Raw genomic sequence first — 20240 nt, 5'->3', positions numbered from 1 at the left:
TTTGCATAAGGAAGTGTCTGCCTCCAGTGTGATGGAGCACAGGCTGTAGGGATCTGCTAATGCCTCGGCTCCCACCATGCTTTCCAAAAATGGGGCTTGATCTGCAGTTAGTGTCACAGACAGAGAGCTGCATCTGTTATAGTGTTTGAATAGCCCAGTGCTCAGCTTTGTGTTCCACATAAACAATAGAGCCATCCACAGAGCAGGTTTCTCATCTGCTTTGTAAAAGGGGGCAGATCCCGGGGCCCCTTTCCCAGCATGCATGCATCCACACATTCAGTCATACAGAGATCACAGCTGGCGTGGACAAAGGGCTGGACATAAAGGAGCTGACCGGGTGGATGTGGCAGTGGGCAGGGCCGTGACCTTTGGAAATAACTGTGGGAGCTGAGAGGTACCTCTGAGGAAGGGGAATGAAATGAAGATGGGGGTAGGGCAACATGTAGGGTGTGTCTGTGATCAAAACAAAGCAAGAGCTTGTGTGTTCAATCGAGTGTGAGCTCCACGTAATGACCGATTGACCTAAGAAGAGAAACGACACCTCCTGCCTGCACACGTACTGATTTAAAGTATTATAACGTTGATCATTTGTACATGCTAGCAGAGATCACAGGCTGCACCCAGCTGACCAGGTGTTGACTAAGGCTCAGACACCAACATGGACAGCTGGAGACCCCGCCTGAGTGCACACAAATCCTCTGCTGACGAGTCCACGAGGCTCTATCAGAGCTGAACGTCACGTCCAAAATATCATATCTGCTTAATGAGTAACTTGATATCAACTACTGTTGAGACTCAAGTGTTATGTGATGTAGTGACTCCAAGTTTCAAGGTACATATTAACTTGTATTATACATATTTTGGTTCAGAGGTCGCGACCTCTATAGATCAGCACAAACTGCTTTGTTGTGTGTCTGACAAACAAAAGCTAAACCAGTTCCACACCACTGAAGTTGCAGCATTTTTACAAACCAGTTCTGCTTCATCCGTTTCGTTCAGCGATCCGCTTTCGCCCTTCTCGTTCTCCGTCGCCGCCATGCTTTTTCCACCATGTGCGTATGAAAACACTGCGCATCTGCGTTTTACCCATATTCTATTGCCATATTTCATTTTCTTATCATTGCCCAACATTATACTGGCATTACCGTGAACGGTATGATATGGCCCAGCCCCAGTCAGAGGTCAAGTTTTCTGCAACATTTTTGAATTCAATGAATCAAGAAGGTCACCTCGGATCTTCACGTTGATATCGTAGGTCCATCTGCTAAAACTCCTGGATTAGTTAGGATCCCGGCCTGCTTGCTCTACGCGGCGCCTTCCCATCATGACACCACGCTGGAATCCACTGGTGTTTGTAGAGGCGTCTGCATGCCCAGGTGCTGGATGTTATACACCTGTGGCCATGGAAGTGACGGGAAAAACTGGATCCAGTCATTTGGTTGGGTTAGTGAATACTTTTGGTAATACAGGGTAGAAAGCAATACTGTGTTCAGCCACGCCCCAGGCCTAACGCCGTCAACCTGACTCAGCATCTGCCCGGCACGCACCAAGGATCACGCCCAGCCTTCATCCAGCTGTGCCCTCTTCTCCTCAACCAACTCAACCTTTGAATCTATTATTGTACGATCTACAATATAAAGGAGGCGACTGTTGTGATTTGGCGCTGTATAAATAAAATTGAATTGAACCACTTTAATATTTAGACTGTTACTCTGTCAGCCACTGGGCCTGTTCCAGTCAACCCACTGCTTCCAGACTGGGAGTCCATGTGAGGACAGATTACCCAATAGGTTTGGTATCCTGGTCACTGCTTTCAGATCTTTTCAATCATACTTACCTGTACATGCCCTTATCGTATGTGCAGTCCCTCACATGTGTCTTTGCACATGTTACACTGAGTGATGTACTGAACAGTTGTAAAGAGATTTCCTGTCATTGCTCTGCACTGCATCTCCTCATCCTGAGTCCCAGCAAACTTGAGGTTCTTGTGTTTGGAGCTGAGCGCTTCATTAAAGAGGCTGGTCGTTACATCGGCCCTCCCACCACGTGCTAAGAATCTTTTTGTTATATTTGATCAAAAACTGAGCTTGGAATAGTTCAAAGGTCATCTGTGGCTCCTGGACTACTTCCTGTCATTTACTTAGGAGGTTAAAAGTAAAGATGGCACCATACCACTTTTTTATGTCCAACGCTGATATCATAAGGTTGGATATCTGCCCACAGCGGTATGAATCCGATACAGTCTATTTTATAATCGATACAACTGTTTGAATGTTTCGCTGCATTTTGTAACATTGTAACACTAAAGCTGTTCTGTCACACCTGTATGCCTAAAACACACTGCAGTGCAGTGATGCTAATCTTTGCATTGAAACTTTTAGCAGAACTTTAAATCGAAGTATTTAAAGTAATATTTAAAAATACATTTAAAATGCAGATTTCAAAAAGTGCAATATCAGCACAAACTAATGTTTATAGTCAACAGCTGAAAAGAAACAAACAGGTTGCAGAGTGGAGCCTTTTATACTTACAGCTAGGGCTGCTCAATTAATCGAATTTTAATCACGATTACGATCTGGGCTTTCAACGATCATTAAAAATGACTGAGCCGATTATTAGCCCCTCCCTCATTTATCCGCGACACCTTAAAGGCCGGTCCGTGAAAATATTGTCGGGCATAAACCGTCCGTGGGGCAAAAAAGGTTGGAGACCGCTGATTAAGAGGACCCGAGGGAAGCTCGGAAAGCTAAGCAGAAGTTATTTGGAGAGTGACTGCCGTTGGTTGAAAAGAGAGGTTAAAAAAAAAAACTTCAGTGGTGTTGCACACTATTTTATATTATTTTTTAAAGTCATTGTTAACCCTTTAAAGCCGGTCAGAGCAGCACGCTCCGTGTTGTGTAACTATTTTTAAATCCCTGTAGAACCTGAACCGTGTAAGCTAGCACAATAATTTGTTTTGCATATGAAACCGGAGGAGTTGTACTTACATCTGATGCCATCAGCTTGTCCTCGGTCACGGTTTCCTTCCACATATAGCTTTGCAAAAATTGCATAAAAAGCGCTTGCAGGAACAAAAACATAATATTCCAGAAACACGCTTTGCCGTTCCTGTCAGCTGTTCGTAACACTTCCCACAGTGAAATGATGCACATGCTGTTTTCTTTGCAAATTTGCATCATAGGATTGTTTTTTGTTTTTCCTGCAGTATATAAAAATTGCTGTATCTCCAAAATAAAACTATGAAGACACTCAAAATAAATTTCCTGTGGTGGGAAACTATTTTTTGCAACTTTATTGTATTTAAAGTTTTGAGGGATAAACCTCTTAAATTTCTCCAAGTAGAAATATATGTAAACAAAACAAAAGCGATTTTCAATTTTTTTTTTGTAGTTTATTGCACTTTTTTGCAATTTATGTAATTACTATGGACTTAATGCATACATATTATTAAAATATGGGCTATAACAGTTGTATTGATGTATAGCAACTTGAAATGCTCCCACAAATGGCACTACAGCATGTAAAAAAAAAAAATAATAATATAAGCTCTGGTGGACTTGGTTCTATAGTAGGTCTTAAAGGGTTAAATAAATATCGTCAAATAATCGTGATCTCAATTTCAGTGAAAATAATCGTGATTATCATTTTTGCCATAATCGAGCAGCCCTACTTACAGCTGAGTATAAACAGACATCCAGAGTAGAAAGCAGTGAAATGCAAACATGACACTCAGTGTGAGCTCTTTCTATCACCTTTAACCTCAGACTGAAGTTAAACTCAGCCTGAACCAGGAAATAACTGCCAGAACATTCACCTTCTTTTGTTTCATTTTTTGTAAATAGATCACTTTTACATTTCCATATATGACATTTAATTTGTATCATATTTGCTTATCTGTTTTCTTTTACTTGGTTTAAATGTGTTGTGCAGTTTATTTCGGTTTGTCAGGTTCACACTGATGGTGTTACAGTCCCAAAAACACTGTACGTGTCAAATATGATACATATGATCTGAAGAAGTGTTCTCATAGTTTGTTTTTTTGAGCCACGAAACTGTTTATCCTGTAACAGTTTTTCACAGTAAAGCTTGAGCCTCGAAGCAACGACAGCGACCGATGCATGAAACGATACATTTTTAGACACAAGTTGTAACGGCCGCCGTTTCCTTTGTGAGTATTTATTACACAGCGTGCTGCGAGGAAAAGCGTCTAACGTTTGAGTCTGAGGTTTATTTTTTAGCACCTGGCGGCTCTTTTTTAATTCTCATCCGTCAATACTCTGCATACTTTTTCATGTGATTCAGTTTATTTTGAAAGGTCTCAACAGGATCTTGAGCTTTATTGTGAAAGGTTTACGTGGAACATAAACGAGCGGACACGCGATGGTGTTACCGTCGTTGTTGCTAACGACAACGCATAAAAACAGGCGCTTGTCCGTCTGTAGTGTGGTTGTATTAAATATAAGAGAAAGAGAGAACTTTAAGACATTAATACAGCCACTACAGTGACATCAGAACCATGAAAAATATTGCCGTAAACAGTTTATTTTGCGACACCACGAAACAAACGACAGTGTAAAATGAAACGGTAGATGTTTTTACATCGTCATCCGATATATATGGTTATATCGAACAGCCCTACTGCAGGTTGTTTCAGGTTTTCCTCAGGTTACCACTTGAACCGTCTGTTATGCTATATTAATGTATTCACTTTAATATTTGGTGCAGCTGTGCACAGCTATTAGCTGAAGAAATCAGATGGATGGTAATGTCCCTGCTGAAAGGACCTCCCAGTGGGGTTTGGGAAAGAAGGAGAACATGGAAAACTGTAAACGGGCTTTGGTGACAAATGTTCCCAAGAATCCAAAGTGAGATGGTTTCTGTGGAAAACGCAAACAGCTGGACATGCACACACTTATTATTTTCATGGAGGTGCTGGCGCTGATACTTTGTGCTTATTACTGCTGTTTTTAAACACTTTAACTTCAGTGTAGTTGGATTTACCACACACACACACACACACAGACGAGAGCAGAGATGTGGCTGTAAATAAAAGCCAGCTGACAGCAGAGTGACTCACACAGCTCGTCTGTCCCTGCAGACACACACTCTGTTACTCAGGTGTGTCTCACACGTCTAGACAAAACAACGGAAATGTTGCTGCGCCACATACTCGGAGACTTCTGCTTAAAAACCAGAGTGGAAACAGAAAGCGTGGCTTGCTGACGCAGACGCAGATTAAAGTGAACCTCTGTGCTTTGTGTTGTTTGTGTTGTTGGGAGGCCACATTCCTATTGGTCTGTTTGTATGAGCGGGTTCATATCAGGTCAAAAATCACAGCTTTGTTTGAGATGCAGTGAGGCAATAAAAGAAACAGTCATAGTCTGGAATTGTGAGGATTTACATGAGAGGACATAAAGAAATCTCTGTAGCAGGTTTAAAGTTTGTTTTCACCACAAATAAAACAAAAGCAGTGGTGTGTGGAACAACTACACCATCAATGAATGAATGAGACCAGTGACTAAAAATACCTCAGTAATCACTTCTTGTGGGGCGATCGTGGCTCAAGAGTTGGGAGTTCGCCTTGTAATCGGAAGGTTGCCGGTTCGAGCCCCGGCTTGGACAGTCTCGGTCGTTGTGTCCTTGGGCAAGACACTTCACCCGTTGCCTACTGGTGGTGGTCAGAGGGCCCGGTGGCGCCAGTGTCCGGCAGCCTCGCCTCTGTCAGTGCGCCCCAGGGTGGCTGTGGCTACATGTAGCTGCCATCAGCAGTGTGTGGATGGGTGGATGACTGGATATGTAAAGCGCTTTGGGGTCCTTAGGGACTAGTAAAGCGCTATACAAATACAGGCCATTTACCATTTCTTGTATGACTTTATTCGTTTTCCGTATCGTGGTGTGTTACAGTATGAATGATGCACACCGTTGGAACATTTATAACAACCACTTCAGTAAATGTTCATGTACACACACACACACACACACACACACACCCCCCTCCAGTTTTAATGATCTCTGCTGTTGGTTTACTGTAACTGACAGCTCACTGAATGAAGGGTTAATTAAGTGCAAGACTGAGGACGACATAAACGTTCGAACTTTCCTTGTCGACACACTCACAGAGCACTCTGTAGCCTAGCAACATGGCAGAATAACAAATCTGTACGGTCCAAACAGCAGGTTTTAATCAGTGGCTGCTTTCAGGGGGAAACGAGTGTGGGAGATTATCATGGCAAGCAAGGTGTGGATTCCTTGGTCCATTGTAGTTCCCTGTGGACCCACTGAGGCAGGTCATTTAAGCTGATCAGAGGAGTCGAGCAGCATCTTCACCAGCAGCTCCCACAGACAGAAGTCTTTTCCACACACACACCACAGACACGTGCCATAACACTGACAGCCACTCATGAACAGGTTTTTCTACACGATCTTACACAGCACGCCTCGCTCAGTTAAGCACCTGCTCCTAGAATGAAGCGCTGTCCATCAAACATTTCCACACTAAACACATCAGGACCAACTCAGGCTTCACCTTCACCTGGCTCCTGAGCCGCAGACAGGAATGCTGGTTTCATTTTACATGCTTACGTAGTGTGGTACGTCGCACACAGACACAAACGACTTCACAGAAACTACAAATGATTATTGTACAGTCAGTGACAGCTGCCTTCTTCACCAGGAGCGATCAATGCGTCTCACACAGCTCTGCTTGGTGTTTTCTTTCCAAATATTCCCTCCTTCCTTCCTGATTCTTCCCACTAGGACAACAGTCCCAGATGCACCGAAACATTTGTTTTGTTGTTGTTTTGGTTTTAAACACCATTTAAACACCAGCTCACACTGTGTGTGTGTGTGTGTGTGTGTGTGTGTGTGTGTGTGTGTGTGTGTGTGTGTGTTCGTCACATCCCAGAAGAGTTTAGGTCTCTGCGTCAGATCACTGCTGGTTCCCATAACTCCCATTCCTTAGAAATGTTGGTTTCTGTAGAAGTGCCCACACTGACATATCGTCACTTCTGTAGACGTGGAGGAAGTTCTCCATCACAAATTGGCCAATATGGGAGTTTCAGAGTGAATTATGCAGTGTCGGCATTCGTCACCATTGATGGCATTGCTGCTTCAGGTTTTCCTGATCATGTATCACGAGTTACTCGTTGCAGGTGTTGTGCTATCAGCATTTGTCAGCCTACTGAGACCCACTTGGGCCATAATACCAGCAAATGACCATCCTCAGCCGTGCATATGTTCCAGCACTGATATTAATATTGGTTAGCTCTGATGAGTAGTGCAACATAAAGCTGAGTGTAAAAGACCTGAATGAGATACTCATTTAATGACTGCTTCTTAGTCACGGCCCAGTGAAGCTTTCTGAAGCTCAAAAAGCTTCATTACTCACAGCTTATCGACACAGTTGTCTTTGGTGACATCTGGTGGCCAAACGATGAAGCGCAGCCTGAAGCTACAGATGGAAATGAACTGCTTCATTGTGACTGCCCACTCGAGAGCTGAGTTGGCAGCTCCTGTATAATATCATGTGATGACACTATCGGGCTATTGTGGTGCGTTTGTGTCTTTGATGAATAAATGATCCATATGTGGCGTGTTCTCTCTCCGTCTGCGTGCGTTCTCTGGTCTCGTGGTCCAAACACATGCAGATAGGGGGCTTAGGTTAACTGCCCATAGATGTGAGCCTGGTTCTGCCGCACGTTTCTTCCTGTTTAAAGGGAGTTTTTCCTTCCCACTGTCGCCAAAGTGCTCATAGGGGGTCATATGATTGTTCTCTGTATGGTTTATTGTAGGCTCTACTGTACAATATAAAGCAGCTTGAGGCGACTGCTGTTGTGATTTTGTGCTGTATAAATAAAGTTGAAGTGAATTAATCCTCCCCCCTTTTTCCTCTTCCAGGCCTTCAGTGTTACTGTGACCGCTGCAGCACCAACTCCAGCTGCACGACAGACGGTATCTGCTTTGTAGCCATCCAAAAGTCAGGCAGCCGGATGACCATTGAGCAGCGCCAGTGTGTGCACAATCGTGACTTGATCCCACGAGACCGACCCTTCATCTGTGCCCCATCTACCAAAGATGACAGTGGCATTTACCCACTGTGCTGTACCACAGACTACTGCAACAAAGAGCCAGTGACCCCCACTGGTAAGAGGACACCAGCCATATTGCCTCTTCATGCCTTCCTTTAATTATAAAGTACAGCTACTACGCTACTGCAGGTGGAAAAGCTTCTCAGTCGTTAAAACAAAGTGGAGCGAGAGCGTTAGAGTAGGAGGGTCTTTTTCATGAGTGCAGTGGGCACTTAGTGGACTGGTGCTGTACTGGTCTGCTGTGGTGCAGAGGGAGCTGAGGGTGACTGCACTGACATGCAGTTTAGAAAAACTGTTTGCATGTTTTTTTAAATAAATAAAAAAACACAACCCAAGTAAATATAAAATGCAGTTTTCATTAAACGATGATTTATTAAGGTGGAAACGAGCTACGCAAAACTATCACGTGAAAAAGTAATTATGCCCTAAACCAAAGAACTGCTTCAAGAACTGCACTCGTGTGTTTGTGATAACTGGGAGTGAGGCCCACTCGTCTTTTCAGAATCGTTTTACATCAGCCTAGAGCTGGGCGATAGAACGATAACGATATGTATCGCGATATAACTTTTACTCGATAGAGAAATTAAGCTATCACGATAGACCTCGCCGCTCTTGTCCTCTTAAAATAAAAAAATAAAAATAAAAATTAAAAAAAAGGTCAGCCAATCCAAACTAAGTAGCGCAGAGCCGAACCAATCACAGCCGCAGCGTCACGTCGCGTGACTTGTTACGTACAGCACAAGTGCCAAGCCGCACGTGTGTTTGTTTGGGAAGCAGCCAGCGGGTAATGGAGGAAATGAGTGTGCCGACTAGAAAAATCAACCGAGCGTGACCGAAGAGAAAACAGATGATGGTTCCAACGCCGGAGAGATTGTCGAACGGAAGAGCCATAGAAGTTCCGTAGTGTGAAGGTATTTCTGCTATTTCAAGTCTGACAAAAAACAGAGTAGCGTGCACTGTAAATTGTGCCGAAAGCAAGTCTGGAAATACAATAAACTGGTGCATGCGTCACACTGTGCGCCACGTTATTGTTTCGGTGAAATGAATTTCTACAATACTGTTAATTCTACTCTCTGCAGTGTTTAAATGCTTACATATACACACAGTTACTGTCCCTCCACACATACGACTCGGTTCTGCTTCTATGCCCCAGCTTTGTTTACTTTTTCCCACCGAGGCTTCTAGACTTCTGATTGGCCAACATTTCTGCACGGTTAGGAATCTAGCGCCACCTGCTGCTTTGGCATGTTCATAGCAGCGTTTTCCTTCATTTCTGCCTTTATGTGTGGACGGGATTATTTTTTAAAACGAAAACGGAAAATCTCCGTTTTCAAAAATACCCGTGTACGTGTGGACGTAGCCTCAGTCTCTGACTGGAAGCGCTAATTCGTCATTCGGCTTTTGTCAGACTAAAGTAACTGTTAAAACTGTTTGAAAAGCTCAGCTATACAACAAGGAGAGATTGAGAATTTCCTTTTAGTTCTCAGTTTATTTGATATTGACAAAAGTTAGTCAGTTTTGTCTGTTCTTCTGTAAAACAAACTAAGATTTATTTTTAGAATTAATATTTTGTTTCTAAGTGGAATTGACAATTTAGTCTGTTTCGTTTGTTCTATTTTGAAACTTAAACGCTTTAGCGGCTGCCTTTTGTGTAGTTTGCAATATTTGCCTTTATTTATCTGAAAAAGTCTCATGTTCCTTAAGTACATCTACCCTGTTGAACTTATTATGGGAAATAAATATTTAAATAAAAACAAGCTGCTGATTATTTCACATTTTACTTGTGAGCAACGGCACATTTAAATCTTACAAATATAGTTATTTGGCTTATATCGTGATAGATATCGTTATCGCCTGAAATGAAAAAAACATATCGTGATATGAAAAAATCTCATATCGCCCAGCTCTACATCAGCCTCATTGGAGGACTTTAGAGCACGACTGGCCTTTCATTGGCTCAAGTCTGGACTTTCCCAAAAATAAGTGTTGTAGTGATGTAGTGCGAGGTGGACTCGGATGGGTTTCAGGTGCATTACCCAGCTAAGCTTGAACAAACTGAGGCTGAACATAGTATTTCATAGTACTTCTACTTTTGTACTTTTGTGTTAGAGGTGAGAATTCCTGTTTTTCTAATGATGACATTTCGTTCGTCCTCCTCGCTAAATCCAAACAGCAGCGACTCTCATTCCCTCGCTGGTCTAAAACGCCGCTGTTGTCTGGTAGCAGACGAACACGCTCGGCGCAGTGCACCAGGTAGATCGTTAGATAGATGGGGGGGATTAATGATGCGTTCGCGGGGTCACATCTGCTGGTGAAGCTGCTGTGAAGTGCACGGTTGTGATGGTTTTTACCATCATGATGACGTCAGTATGGGCGCTGCTGGTGAAGAGAAGGTGTAACCAGCTGATTGAGTACACAAACCTAAGCTACACGTAGCTGCACACCAGGTTCAAAAAGCCCGATCCAGTGGGGATGTGTTTCTACCGCACTGCATGACTGAGGTCCTGAATCCACGTAAACCTGTGTCGTGCACTCTGAGATCCACAGAACGAGGACTTGAGGCTCGTCGTCACATTAACCTTTATGCTTCCAGGCTGCAGTCAGGCCAGCGCAGGTCCAGGCTTTGGGTCAGCAGGTATTCTGACCAACACTCTTTGTGTCTTGCAGGCCCCACAGCGACCCCTTCTCCTCTGGGGCCGGTGGCCCTCGCTGCTGTCATTGCTGGCCCTGTATGTGTGCTCTGCTTGCTGCTGGTTTTGGCGTTCTACGTTTGCCACAGCCACAGAGGCCTGGGCGCCGGGGGAGCCGGGGCCCACCACCACCATCGGGTGCCTAATGAGGAAGACCCCTCCATGGACCACCCTTTCATCACTGTGGGAACAACACTGAAGGACCTAATCTATGACATGACCACTTCAGGCTCTGGATCAGGTAAAACGCTACATCTCAGGGTCTGATTTGTGCAGTGATCAGCTGAAGGAGGATTTAGACATTTCAAAGGTATATAAAGGTAAAACAGCAGCATGGATTCATAGAAGAGTCCAGGGGCCAAACAGACACTTGACTGAAACAGAACTGTGACAGAGGTCTCGGACTGAGCAGCTAGAAGCGTACATGTAACAGGGGCAGGACAACATCTGCTCAGAGATGCTTCCAGGCTTTTTGATGACAGCAGAGGAGATGCTTCACAGTGCTGAACGTGGCCCTGTCTTTGTTTACCTGCTCCAATTCAAAAAGTCAGACTTGCTAATAGGGCTGGGCCATATTATACCGTTCACGGTAATACCGGTATAATGTTAGGCAACGATAGGAAAATGAAATATCGCGATAGAATGGGAGTAAAACGCGCATGCGCAGTGCCTTTGTTTTCATACGCACATGGCCGATTGTTGAGTGAAACAGATGAACCAGAATTGGTTTGTAAAAATGGTGCAACTTCCGTGATGTGGAACTGGTTTGGTGTTTGTCCGTCAGATACACAACAAAGCACATTTTTTGCAGAACATGCAAGCGGCCGTCGTTATTGTCGTATTTGTCGGACTAAGATGCTCTTAAATCTGGGAGTAATCTGGGTCCTAAACTCCGTATTCTTCAGGTCAAACAACACTGCAGCATCACTGAGAGTTAAAAACTGTCTAAATTCTTTCATCTTTAATAAAACGATCAGCATTGCTGCTTTACCAGGTGTAACTATGAAGTTTAACTTCCAGGCATCCATGAAAACAAAAGTTATTACATTTAACGGAGTTAGAAGTTAGCAGGAAGCTAGCGGAAGTTAGCTCGCTAGTTTCGCTAGTTACCTAAGCATGATATAGCATGTTCTGACTGAGAGATTTCTGAAAAAATTCAAATGTACAGTTCTGCTATCACTTCCAACATAGATGAAGACAGGAAACTAAACAGCAGTGACGTTTGTAGGGTTACTGAAGTTGGGCTAGCTGGTATATAATGATGTGCTACGTGATCGCTAGCGACACAGCTATGTTAGCATAACATAAACGGTGAAGCTGGAGGACGAACACTAACACTTTTCCACTTATAAAAGTTAACGTGAAGGTAGAGCAGGGCGATATGGCCAAAAATATTTATCACGATATATATTTGAAAATTTGCGATAACGATATAACCGACGATATAATTGATGCGAGACAAAATACAACTCCACAACATTACTAGTGCAAAAAGACAACCTTCCATTTATTTTCACTTAAACAAGAAGCTGGTTTTTATGTACATTAAAGCTTTATAAAAATGTAACAGTGCAAATGCAAATTCCTTGCTGAAAGTTTAACCAAAAGGCATTTCCAGTAGAAATGGGCTGACATATCCTGAGCATAACCACGTATAATATCCACTGAAGTTAAAAAGAGGTGCTTTGCAACATTAAACTGCAGTGTGCAGTACGCATTTTCCGGACCATAAGGTGCACGGGATTATAAGGCACATTAAGCGAAACAAAGCAGTCAGATAAATCAAACTTTATTAAACTCATTCTTCTTGCTTCCTCCACTTCTGTACCATTGATTCATTAATGTTGAATTCTCTGGCAGCTGCTCTATTCCCATGTTGTTGCAGTATATTAATGACTAACCTCGTATTGTGGATGGATTATCTCAGTTGTTCTCCTGACTGAAGTTTGGTCCGTTTACAGCATCCTGCCATGCGATTGCATTTGTCTCTAACCATGAGGAACCTTCACGTTAACTTTTATAAGTGGAAAAGTGTTAGTGTTCGTCCTCCAGCTTCACCGTTTATGTTATGCTAACATAGCTGCGTCGCTAGCGATCACGTAGCACATCATTATATACCAGCTAGCCCAACTTCAGTAACCCTACAAACGTCACTGCTGTTTAGTTTCCTGTCTTCATTTATGTTGGAAGTGATAGCAGAGCTGTACGTTTGAATTTTTTCAGAAATCTCTCAGTCAGAACATGCTATATCATGCTTAGGTAACTAGCGAAACTAGCGAGCTAACTTCCGCTAGCTTCCTGCTAACTTCTAACTCCGTTAAATGTAATACATTTTGTTTTCATGGATGCCTGGAAGTTAAACTTCATAGTTACACCTGGTAAAGCAGCAATGCTGATCGTTTTATTAAAGATGAAAGAATTTAGACAGTTTTTAACTCTTAGTGATGCTGCAGTGTTGTTTGACCTGAAGCATACGGAGTTTAGGACCCAGATTACTCCCAGATTTAAGAGCATCTTAGTCCGACAAATACGACAATAACGACGGCCGCTTGCATGTTCTGCAAAAAATGTGCTTTGTCGTGTATCTGACGGACAAACACCAAACCAGTTCCACATCACTGAAGTTGCACCATTTTTACAAACCAATTCTGGTTCATCTGTTTCACTCAACAATCGGCCATGTGCGTATGAAAACAAAGGCACTGCGAATGCGCGTTTTACTCCCATTCTATCGCGATATTTCATTTTCCTATCGTTGCCTAACATTATACCGGTATTACCGTGAACGGTATAATATGGCCCAGCCCTACGTGAAGGTTCCTCATGGTTAGAGACAAATGCAATCGCATGGCAGGATGCTGTAAACGGACCAAACTTCAGTCAGGAGAACAACTGAGATAATCCATCCACAATACGAGGTTAGTCATTAATATACTGCAACAACATGGGAATAGAGCCGCTGCCAGAGAATTCAACATTAATGAATCAAAGGTACAGAAGTGGAGGAAGCAAGAAGAATGAGTTTAATAAAGTTTGATTTATCTGACTGCTTTGTTTCGCTTAATGTGCCTTATAATCCCGTGCACCTTATGGTCCGAAAAATGCGTACTGCACACTGCAGTTTAATGTTACAAAGCACCTCTTTTTAACTTCAGTGGATATTATACATGGTTATGCTCAGGATACGTCAGCCCATTTCTACTGGAAATGCCTTTTGGTTTAACTTTCAGCAAGGAATTTGCATTTGCACTGTTACATTTTTATAAAGCTTTAATGTACATAAAAACCAGCTTCTTGTTTAAGTGAAAATGAATGGAAGGTTGTCTTTTTGCACTAGTAATGTTGTGGAGTTGTATTTTGTCTCGCATCAATTATATCGTCGGTTATATCGTTATCGCAAATTTTCAAATATATATCGTGATAAATATTTTTGGCCATATCGCCCTGCTCTACTTGCTAACATATGCACAGTTTTTGACCAAAATAGGTTGATGAGCATGTTTCATAAATCTGACAGCAAGTGTTTGTTTTTTGCACAGGAAAGAAGTGATGTTAGTAAATGAGGGCCGTCGGGCCAAAGTGGACATGGTTTCTTTCCTTTAAAGCTTTTACCACGGTCAGGGTGCTGGTGATGTGTGCAGCACGACCCGGTTACTCGTCTTTGCACGTGGTGCAGTGAAAGAGTTGGAGGTTGGAAGTGCGTGCATGCTCGGATCAGCTGCAGGAAAGGGAAGCATGTCAGACATTTGAAGTGAATGCAAAAGGTGACTGTAATTATTTCATTGTGCATCAGGAGGTGAAAAACATCACACTTCGTTCACAACTGCTTTGGGAAATGTTGATTAGTCCTAAAATGTTTCAAATGTTCCTTATTTATTCATAACCTCAAACTATCAGACTGGAGCTCGATGCTGGAACCTTCACAGCAGTCCCAGTTCCTTATGTGTCCCCTGGGAAAGTTCCTGTTCTGGCTTCAACACATCCACACGCTGCATCATTCCTGACAGGCTTTGCATTCATGCACACAATAAAGGTGTAATAGGTGGAATCACCAAAACTAAATTCCCGTGCAAACGCACGCATGAATCCCGCTTCGTCCAGCTGTCGTAGGGCCAGAATGATGACTTACAGGTAGGCAGTGTGTCACAGTGGGTGTGCACGCCCACAGACTGGCTCCAGACAGCTGTTAGGTGACGGCCGTGACCACGGCGCCATCGCGCTGTTTCAAACAGGAAGAAAACAGCTTTAAATGATACGAGATCTGGTCGACTGGATACGTTTTTGTATGCACTGATCCCGTCCTATAAAATGTGTGTTCAACGCTGTCCTGCATGGTAGCCATGAGTGATGACGGCACCTCCAACATGCTGCCGAGCATGTTCTGTGTGAGTCTGCACTTTTTTCCTGTGTCTCGTGAGCAGTTTTCCAAAGCAGTGAGACGATTTTCACACTTTTAGAGTTGTTCTTGGATCGTAGTTTGATGACTTTCAGTCTTTAACTCTGCTGCCATTAAAAGTCCATACAGTTGGATTAGAGCAGCATTCTGTCACAGGACTGTTTGTGCATACCTCTTCTTCACTGCTTCCTGTCTGTGATCAGAGAGCATGCACAGCTAGTACATCCCACCCATCCATCCACAAAACACCCACAGACTGGTCGGCAAACTCACCCTCTGATGTCACTGAGAGGATGACGAGCTGGTCCAGTGTTCTACCAACAGAACCCTAGAACCCTCGAGTGCCACAGACTTTCCCAGGCAGGCTGAGGACTGCGATCACAAACCCATCCTGGGGGGCTCTGCTCCAGATCGCCACGCAGCATTGCAGAGCTGTGTCAGCCAGGACATCCCTAACCTCCAGGGCCAATCTCATCCACCCCAGGGGCCCTGCCAACTCTTCCCCTGCTCCCCAGCCTCTGCTTCCATTACAGAAGGCAGATCCTCAGTGTTCCTTTCATTGTGTTAAGGTCAGCAGCATCCCACCACCACTGTAAATGGTGTGTGCAGAATACCACCTAAACCACTCCAAGGCTGGCCCAACAGGCTAACCAAGCCCAGTAAGACGGCTCCCTTCACCTTGCACCTTGTTGCAGCTGCAACTCCTTGCAGCAGCCTCAGAGGTGAGGAGCATGGTCCACTCAACGTCCTCAGCCTCCCTCAGAATGCGATTAAAGCAGATAAAGATATCATGGACTGAGATGTTGGCTCTCCCGCTGCACGTTTGGGTACACGTGTCCAACCACAGATCTGATGACACAATTTCTAAATCTGTTATTGACCTGTGACCTAGTGCGTCCTGGTGCCATGTGCCCCTATGAGCACCTCTGTGGTCCAACATCGGTTTGCACGGGTAAAGACTTGCCGTGGAGCCTGGGTCCAGGGTAGGTCCCAGACGGGGTGCACTGGACCCTCCATCTGTTGTGATTCACAGGAGTTAGACGGCTGATTCAGATGAAACCATCAACTACAGCAGGCTGTTTGTTTAGTTGATGGTTTTGAGAAAGTCTGTGAAATAAGAAATATTGGTTCTCTCCCCCAGTTTAAATCCCAACTCAAAACTCATCTGTTCAATCTGCATATTCACTGTGAATCCACTGTTTGTTCATTTTATCTTGTGCTTTTATTTTATTGTTCTTATTCTGCCATTGTTTTACTAAGTGTTTTATCCTATTGTAAAGTGTCCTTGGGTGACTTGAAAGGCGCTCATAAATAAAATTTATTATTATTATTATTATTATTATTATTATTATTATTATTATTATAATAAAAGCGGCTGAGGAAGGATCAAAAATCCTGTTTCAGTTGTTTTTATTTATTCATATACGACACAATGAAGTGTGTCGTATATGAATAAATAAAAACTGACAGAGGCGAGGCTGCCGGACACTGGCGCCACCGGGCCCTCTGACCACCACCAGTAGGCAGTAGGTGAAGTGTCTTGCCCAAGGACACAACGACCGAGACTGTCGGAGCTGGGGCTCGAACCGGCAACCTTCCAATTACAAGACAAACTCCCAACTCTTGAGCCACGATAAATGAATGAATAAAGTTAAATTAAAGGAAAAACAAGTGGAACGTTAAAGTTCTCAGGGGTGTTGAGGTGGGCGTGGTCCCAGCACGGCAGGAGGATTTGTGGATCAGGAAGTCTCTCTTCATTTAAGGCTCTTAAGTTTATGAGTCATCAGGGGCAAAGCAAAAACATAATCACCTAATCAAGTCACCTGGATTTGACCAGATCAAACTCTATGCTAACACTGATTACTGACAACAGTCATGAGGTGGATGTCCAGATGGGGACGCAGACTTCAGTTCTGGATGTGCGTGGCAGGACCATCACTCATATATCCGTCCACTTCCTTTCAGGTCTCCCACTGCTGGTCCAAAGAACAATTGCCAGAACTATCATCCTCCAGGAAAGCATTGGGAAGGGGCGTTTTGGTGAGGTGTGGCGCGGCAAATGGCGCGGCGAGGAGGTGGCTGTCAAGATTTTCTCTTCCCGAGAGGAGCGCTCCTGGTTCCGTGAGGCTGAGATCTACCAGACTGTGATGCTGAGACATGAGAATATCCTGGGCTTCATTGCTGCTGACAACAAAGGTGAGAAACCAGCAGGCAGCGAGTGAATGGTACACAGCACGGGGTCATAGTTCACAGTCAGGAGGACGCAGAGTTTACCACACTGTCTGTCACACACATAAATGTATTCATTCATGTGTCCATTTACCTTTAGTTAAGCAGCTCGACCTGGCCCAGGTAACAGCCAGACAAACATATTAGAAAGTGTATAAAATCCCACATCAAACACACCAAAGTGATCCCTTAAGCAGGTGGTATGCATATACAGTACAATCAGGTCCAAAATTGGTGTTTGTACTTTTGGTGCCCCTGAGCAAGGCACCGTGCCTGCACGCTGCTCCCGGGTGCTGGATTGGTGGCTGCCCACTGCCTCCCTGAGTGGCTTAAATGCAGAAGATTCATTTCCTACAAGTCTAATAAAGTCTACATTGTTATTATTATTGAATATCAGAGCAAGAGGCATTTGTCAGGAAGTGCACCCGTTACCCCTCAGCTGTGGAAGGCTTATGGTCGTCACCCTGCTGAGCGGGCAGGCAGTGCAATAACAGAGTTTAAGGCTACGTTCACACTGCAGGCGAAAGCACATCCAATCCGACTGTTTTGACCCTGTGCGACCCACATCCCATCATGCTATGACAGTGTGAACGGCACAAATCTGACCTGGGTCACTGTCGTATGTGGTCCTGAATCCGATACATATCCGATGTTTCAGAAAGCGACTGCTGTTTGATGATGTCGCATTAAATCCGTCTTTTACGTCACTGACACAAGACGGACGCCAATTATCAGCGCCGGAGAAGACATCGTGAACGCTTCCTGGACATCCGGTGTAGATGTCAGTGAAACTGTTGGGAAGACATTATGAACAAATCTGCAGCTATGCTTTGAAGCAGCGCTCCTCTGAAACAGCAATAAGGATCATTATTAGGCCATAAGCAAAATTGGGAAACGTAAAGTCCGAAGTCTTTACATTAAGGCCATCAGTCAAACATACTGTTGGTCTGGCGTTTGCTGTCACATTTTATTTGTAGTGTGAACAAGCAGACAAAAAAATCGCATTTGAGCATTAAGACCTGCAGAGTGAACGTAGCTTAAATGTCAGGCTAGTTTGAATTGGTCACGTCTTTATATTGTAAGGTAAAGACCCGACAACTATACAAAGAAAACAGCACAGCTATGAGCAGCACTTTGGTGACAGTGGGGAGGAAAAACTCGCCTTTAACAGGAAGAAACCTCCAGGCTCAGGGAGGGGCGGGGCCATCTGGGGTGAGCGGTTACAGGAAGGACACGCTGAGCCAGACGTTAATAATCACTGATGTTCTTTTTCTTGGTGAATTAATTTTACACTGTAATTGAAATAATTCAGCTGAATTAGAATCTTCTTGCTGTTGATTTCTTTCCTTTATCATCGTTGTTTTCATTGTTTATTCATTTGTCCCTCAGACCCACAGTTTCAGTAACGTGCTACGTGCCTGCACGTCTCTGTCGTGGAAGTTAAGGACGTTAACGAGCACGTCTTCAGGTTTGATGAAGTTAGTGTAACGTTCTCTGCACACGTTCATTCCAGTGAATGCAGACGGGCAGCTTTCACTGGTGTGCAAGAACCTTTAATATTGATTATGAATTTCATAATAATGGTAACACTGGTTCCCCATCAGTGGGGAAAGGTAGCACTGGTCTTTAGTTGTCAGCAATGCTGATCCCCAGCGTTATCACTCATCAGCCGGTGCAGCCCACAGCTGCCCACAGCTGCCCACTCTACAGTGAGCTCTAACTTGAGAGTGAACGCAGATGTTGGCATGTAGAAAGCTGAAGGTCTGATGGATGTAAACCCAGATTTGAATCATTTTCTTTCCACCCTGCACCTCATCCCTGAGTCGGAGACACAAAGGTTAGGGTGTGGTGCGTATCACACACTTCAATCAGCTGCTGGCTGAAACTTCAGCCACTGTGTCAGTACTGAGAGGAGTGTGATAACGATCCATGTTTCTGTGCCCGGCGTGTAGATAATGGAACGTGGACTCAGCTGTGGCTGGTGTCGGACTACCATGAGCACGGATCGCTGTTCGACTACCTGAACCGCTACACGGTCACAGTGGAGGGCATGATCAAACTGTCTCTGTCAACAGCCAGCGGCCTCGCCCACCTTCACATGGAGATCGTTGGCACGCAAGGTGAGAACCTCACGCCTGTATGTATCCAAGGTGAATCGGCGTCTAAATGTTTGAATAGTAAACACAAACGAGCGAGTGTGCCAGCTGTGCTGCTCAGCAGCCTGGAGACATGCTCAGAGGAGGCGTGACAAAAACCTCGTTCAGTAGCTCACGTGAGGCGACTGAGGCATGTTTAAATCAGCCTGAGGAAACATGGAGTCTGTCAGATAGAGGCAGGCATGCTGGAGTATAGACATCAGTCTGAGCCGTCGCACACAAAGCCAGTGCTTATTGGTCAGAAATCACCCTTTGTTTTTGTTTTTTTGCCTGTCCCGTTTGGCTCTTTTGCATCAGAATTATTGTCTAAAGGCACAGCCCCGTCCTCCAGGGCATGAAGCAGGTATGGAGGAGATCAAGACTCCAGACATCCAGAGGCCCCCAGAACACAAGAGACCAAGGAAGACCAACAGAGGGGCAGCCGCGCCACTGTCCCTTTGTTGTCCAATACTGTCCCGACAGACGTGTATGTGACGCAGCTCGCTGCTGTAGTACACTGCTGTGTGTAATGAAAACTGGGTCACTGTCCTATTGGAAGTTTCTGTTCCTCTCATGTCCCCTGAAGTATATCAAGACAGTTCTGCAGAGCACAGTGGGGGCAGCTCTGTCCTTACAGGTCCCAGGCCGGGTAACTAAACATATCTCAGTGTTGTTTGTGTTTTTGTAATTATGGAACAGGGCG

At 44.3% G+C, this 20240-nt stretch overlaps 1 protein-coding gene across 2 annotated transcripts in view; it reads left to right on the top strand.

Annotated features, from left to right (window-relative positions):
• The window catches only part of tgfbr1b (transforming growth factor, beta receptor 1 b), a 35521-nt gene that overhangs the window by 12220 nt on the left and 3061 nt on the right, over nucleotides 1-20240 (top strand). For both annotated transcript variants that reach the window (XM_085362570.1, XM_085362569.1), the window contains exons 2-5: nucleotides 7897-8142; nucleotides 10755-11018; nucleotides 17139-17369; nucleotides 19355-19522. In XM_085362570.1, coding sequence (XP_085218696.1) covers nucleotides 7897-8142; nucleotides 10755-11018; nucleotides 17139-17369; nucleotides 19355-19522 — 909 coding nt within the window. The remainder of the gene's footprint in view (nucleotides 1-7896; nucleotides 8143-10754; nucleotides 11019-17138; nucleotides 17370-19354; nucleotides 19523-20240) is intronic.

Source organism: Diplotaxodon limnothrissa, linkage group LG9 (assembly GCF_057381915.1).
Source record: "Diplotaxodon limnothrissa isolate DT_005_m linkage group LG9, D_limnothrissa_male_GT1.1, whole genome shotgun sequence".
Classification (NCBI taxonomy): Eukaryota; Metazoa; Chordata; class Actinopteri; order Cichliformes; family Cichlidae; genus Diplotaxodon; species Diplotaxodon limnothrissa.
This window is presented reverse-complemented; position numbering and strand designations above follow the sequence as displayed.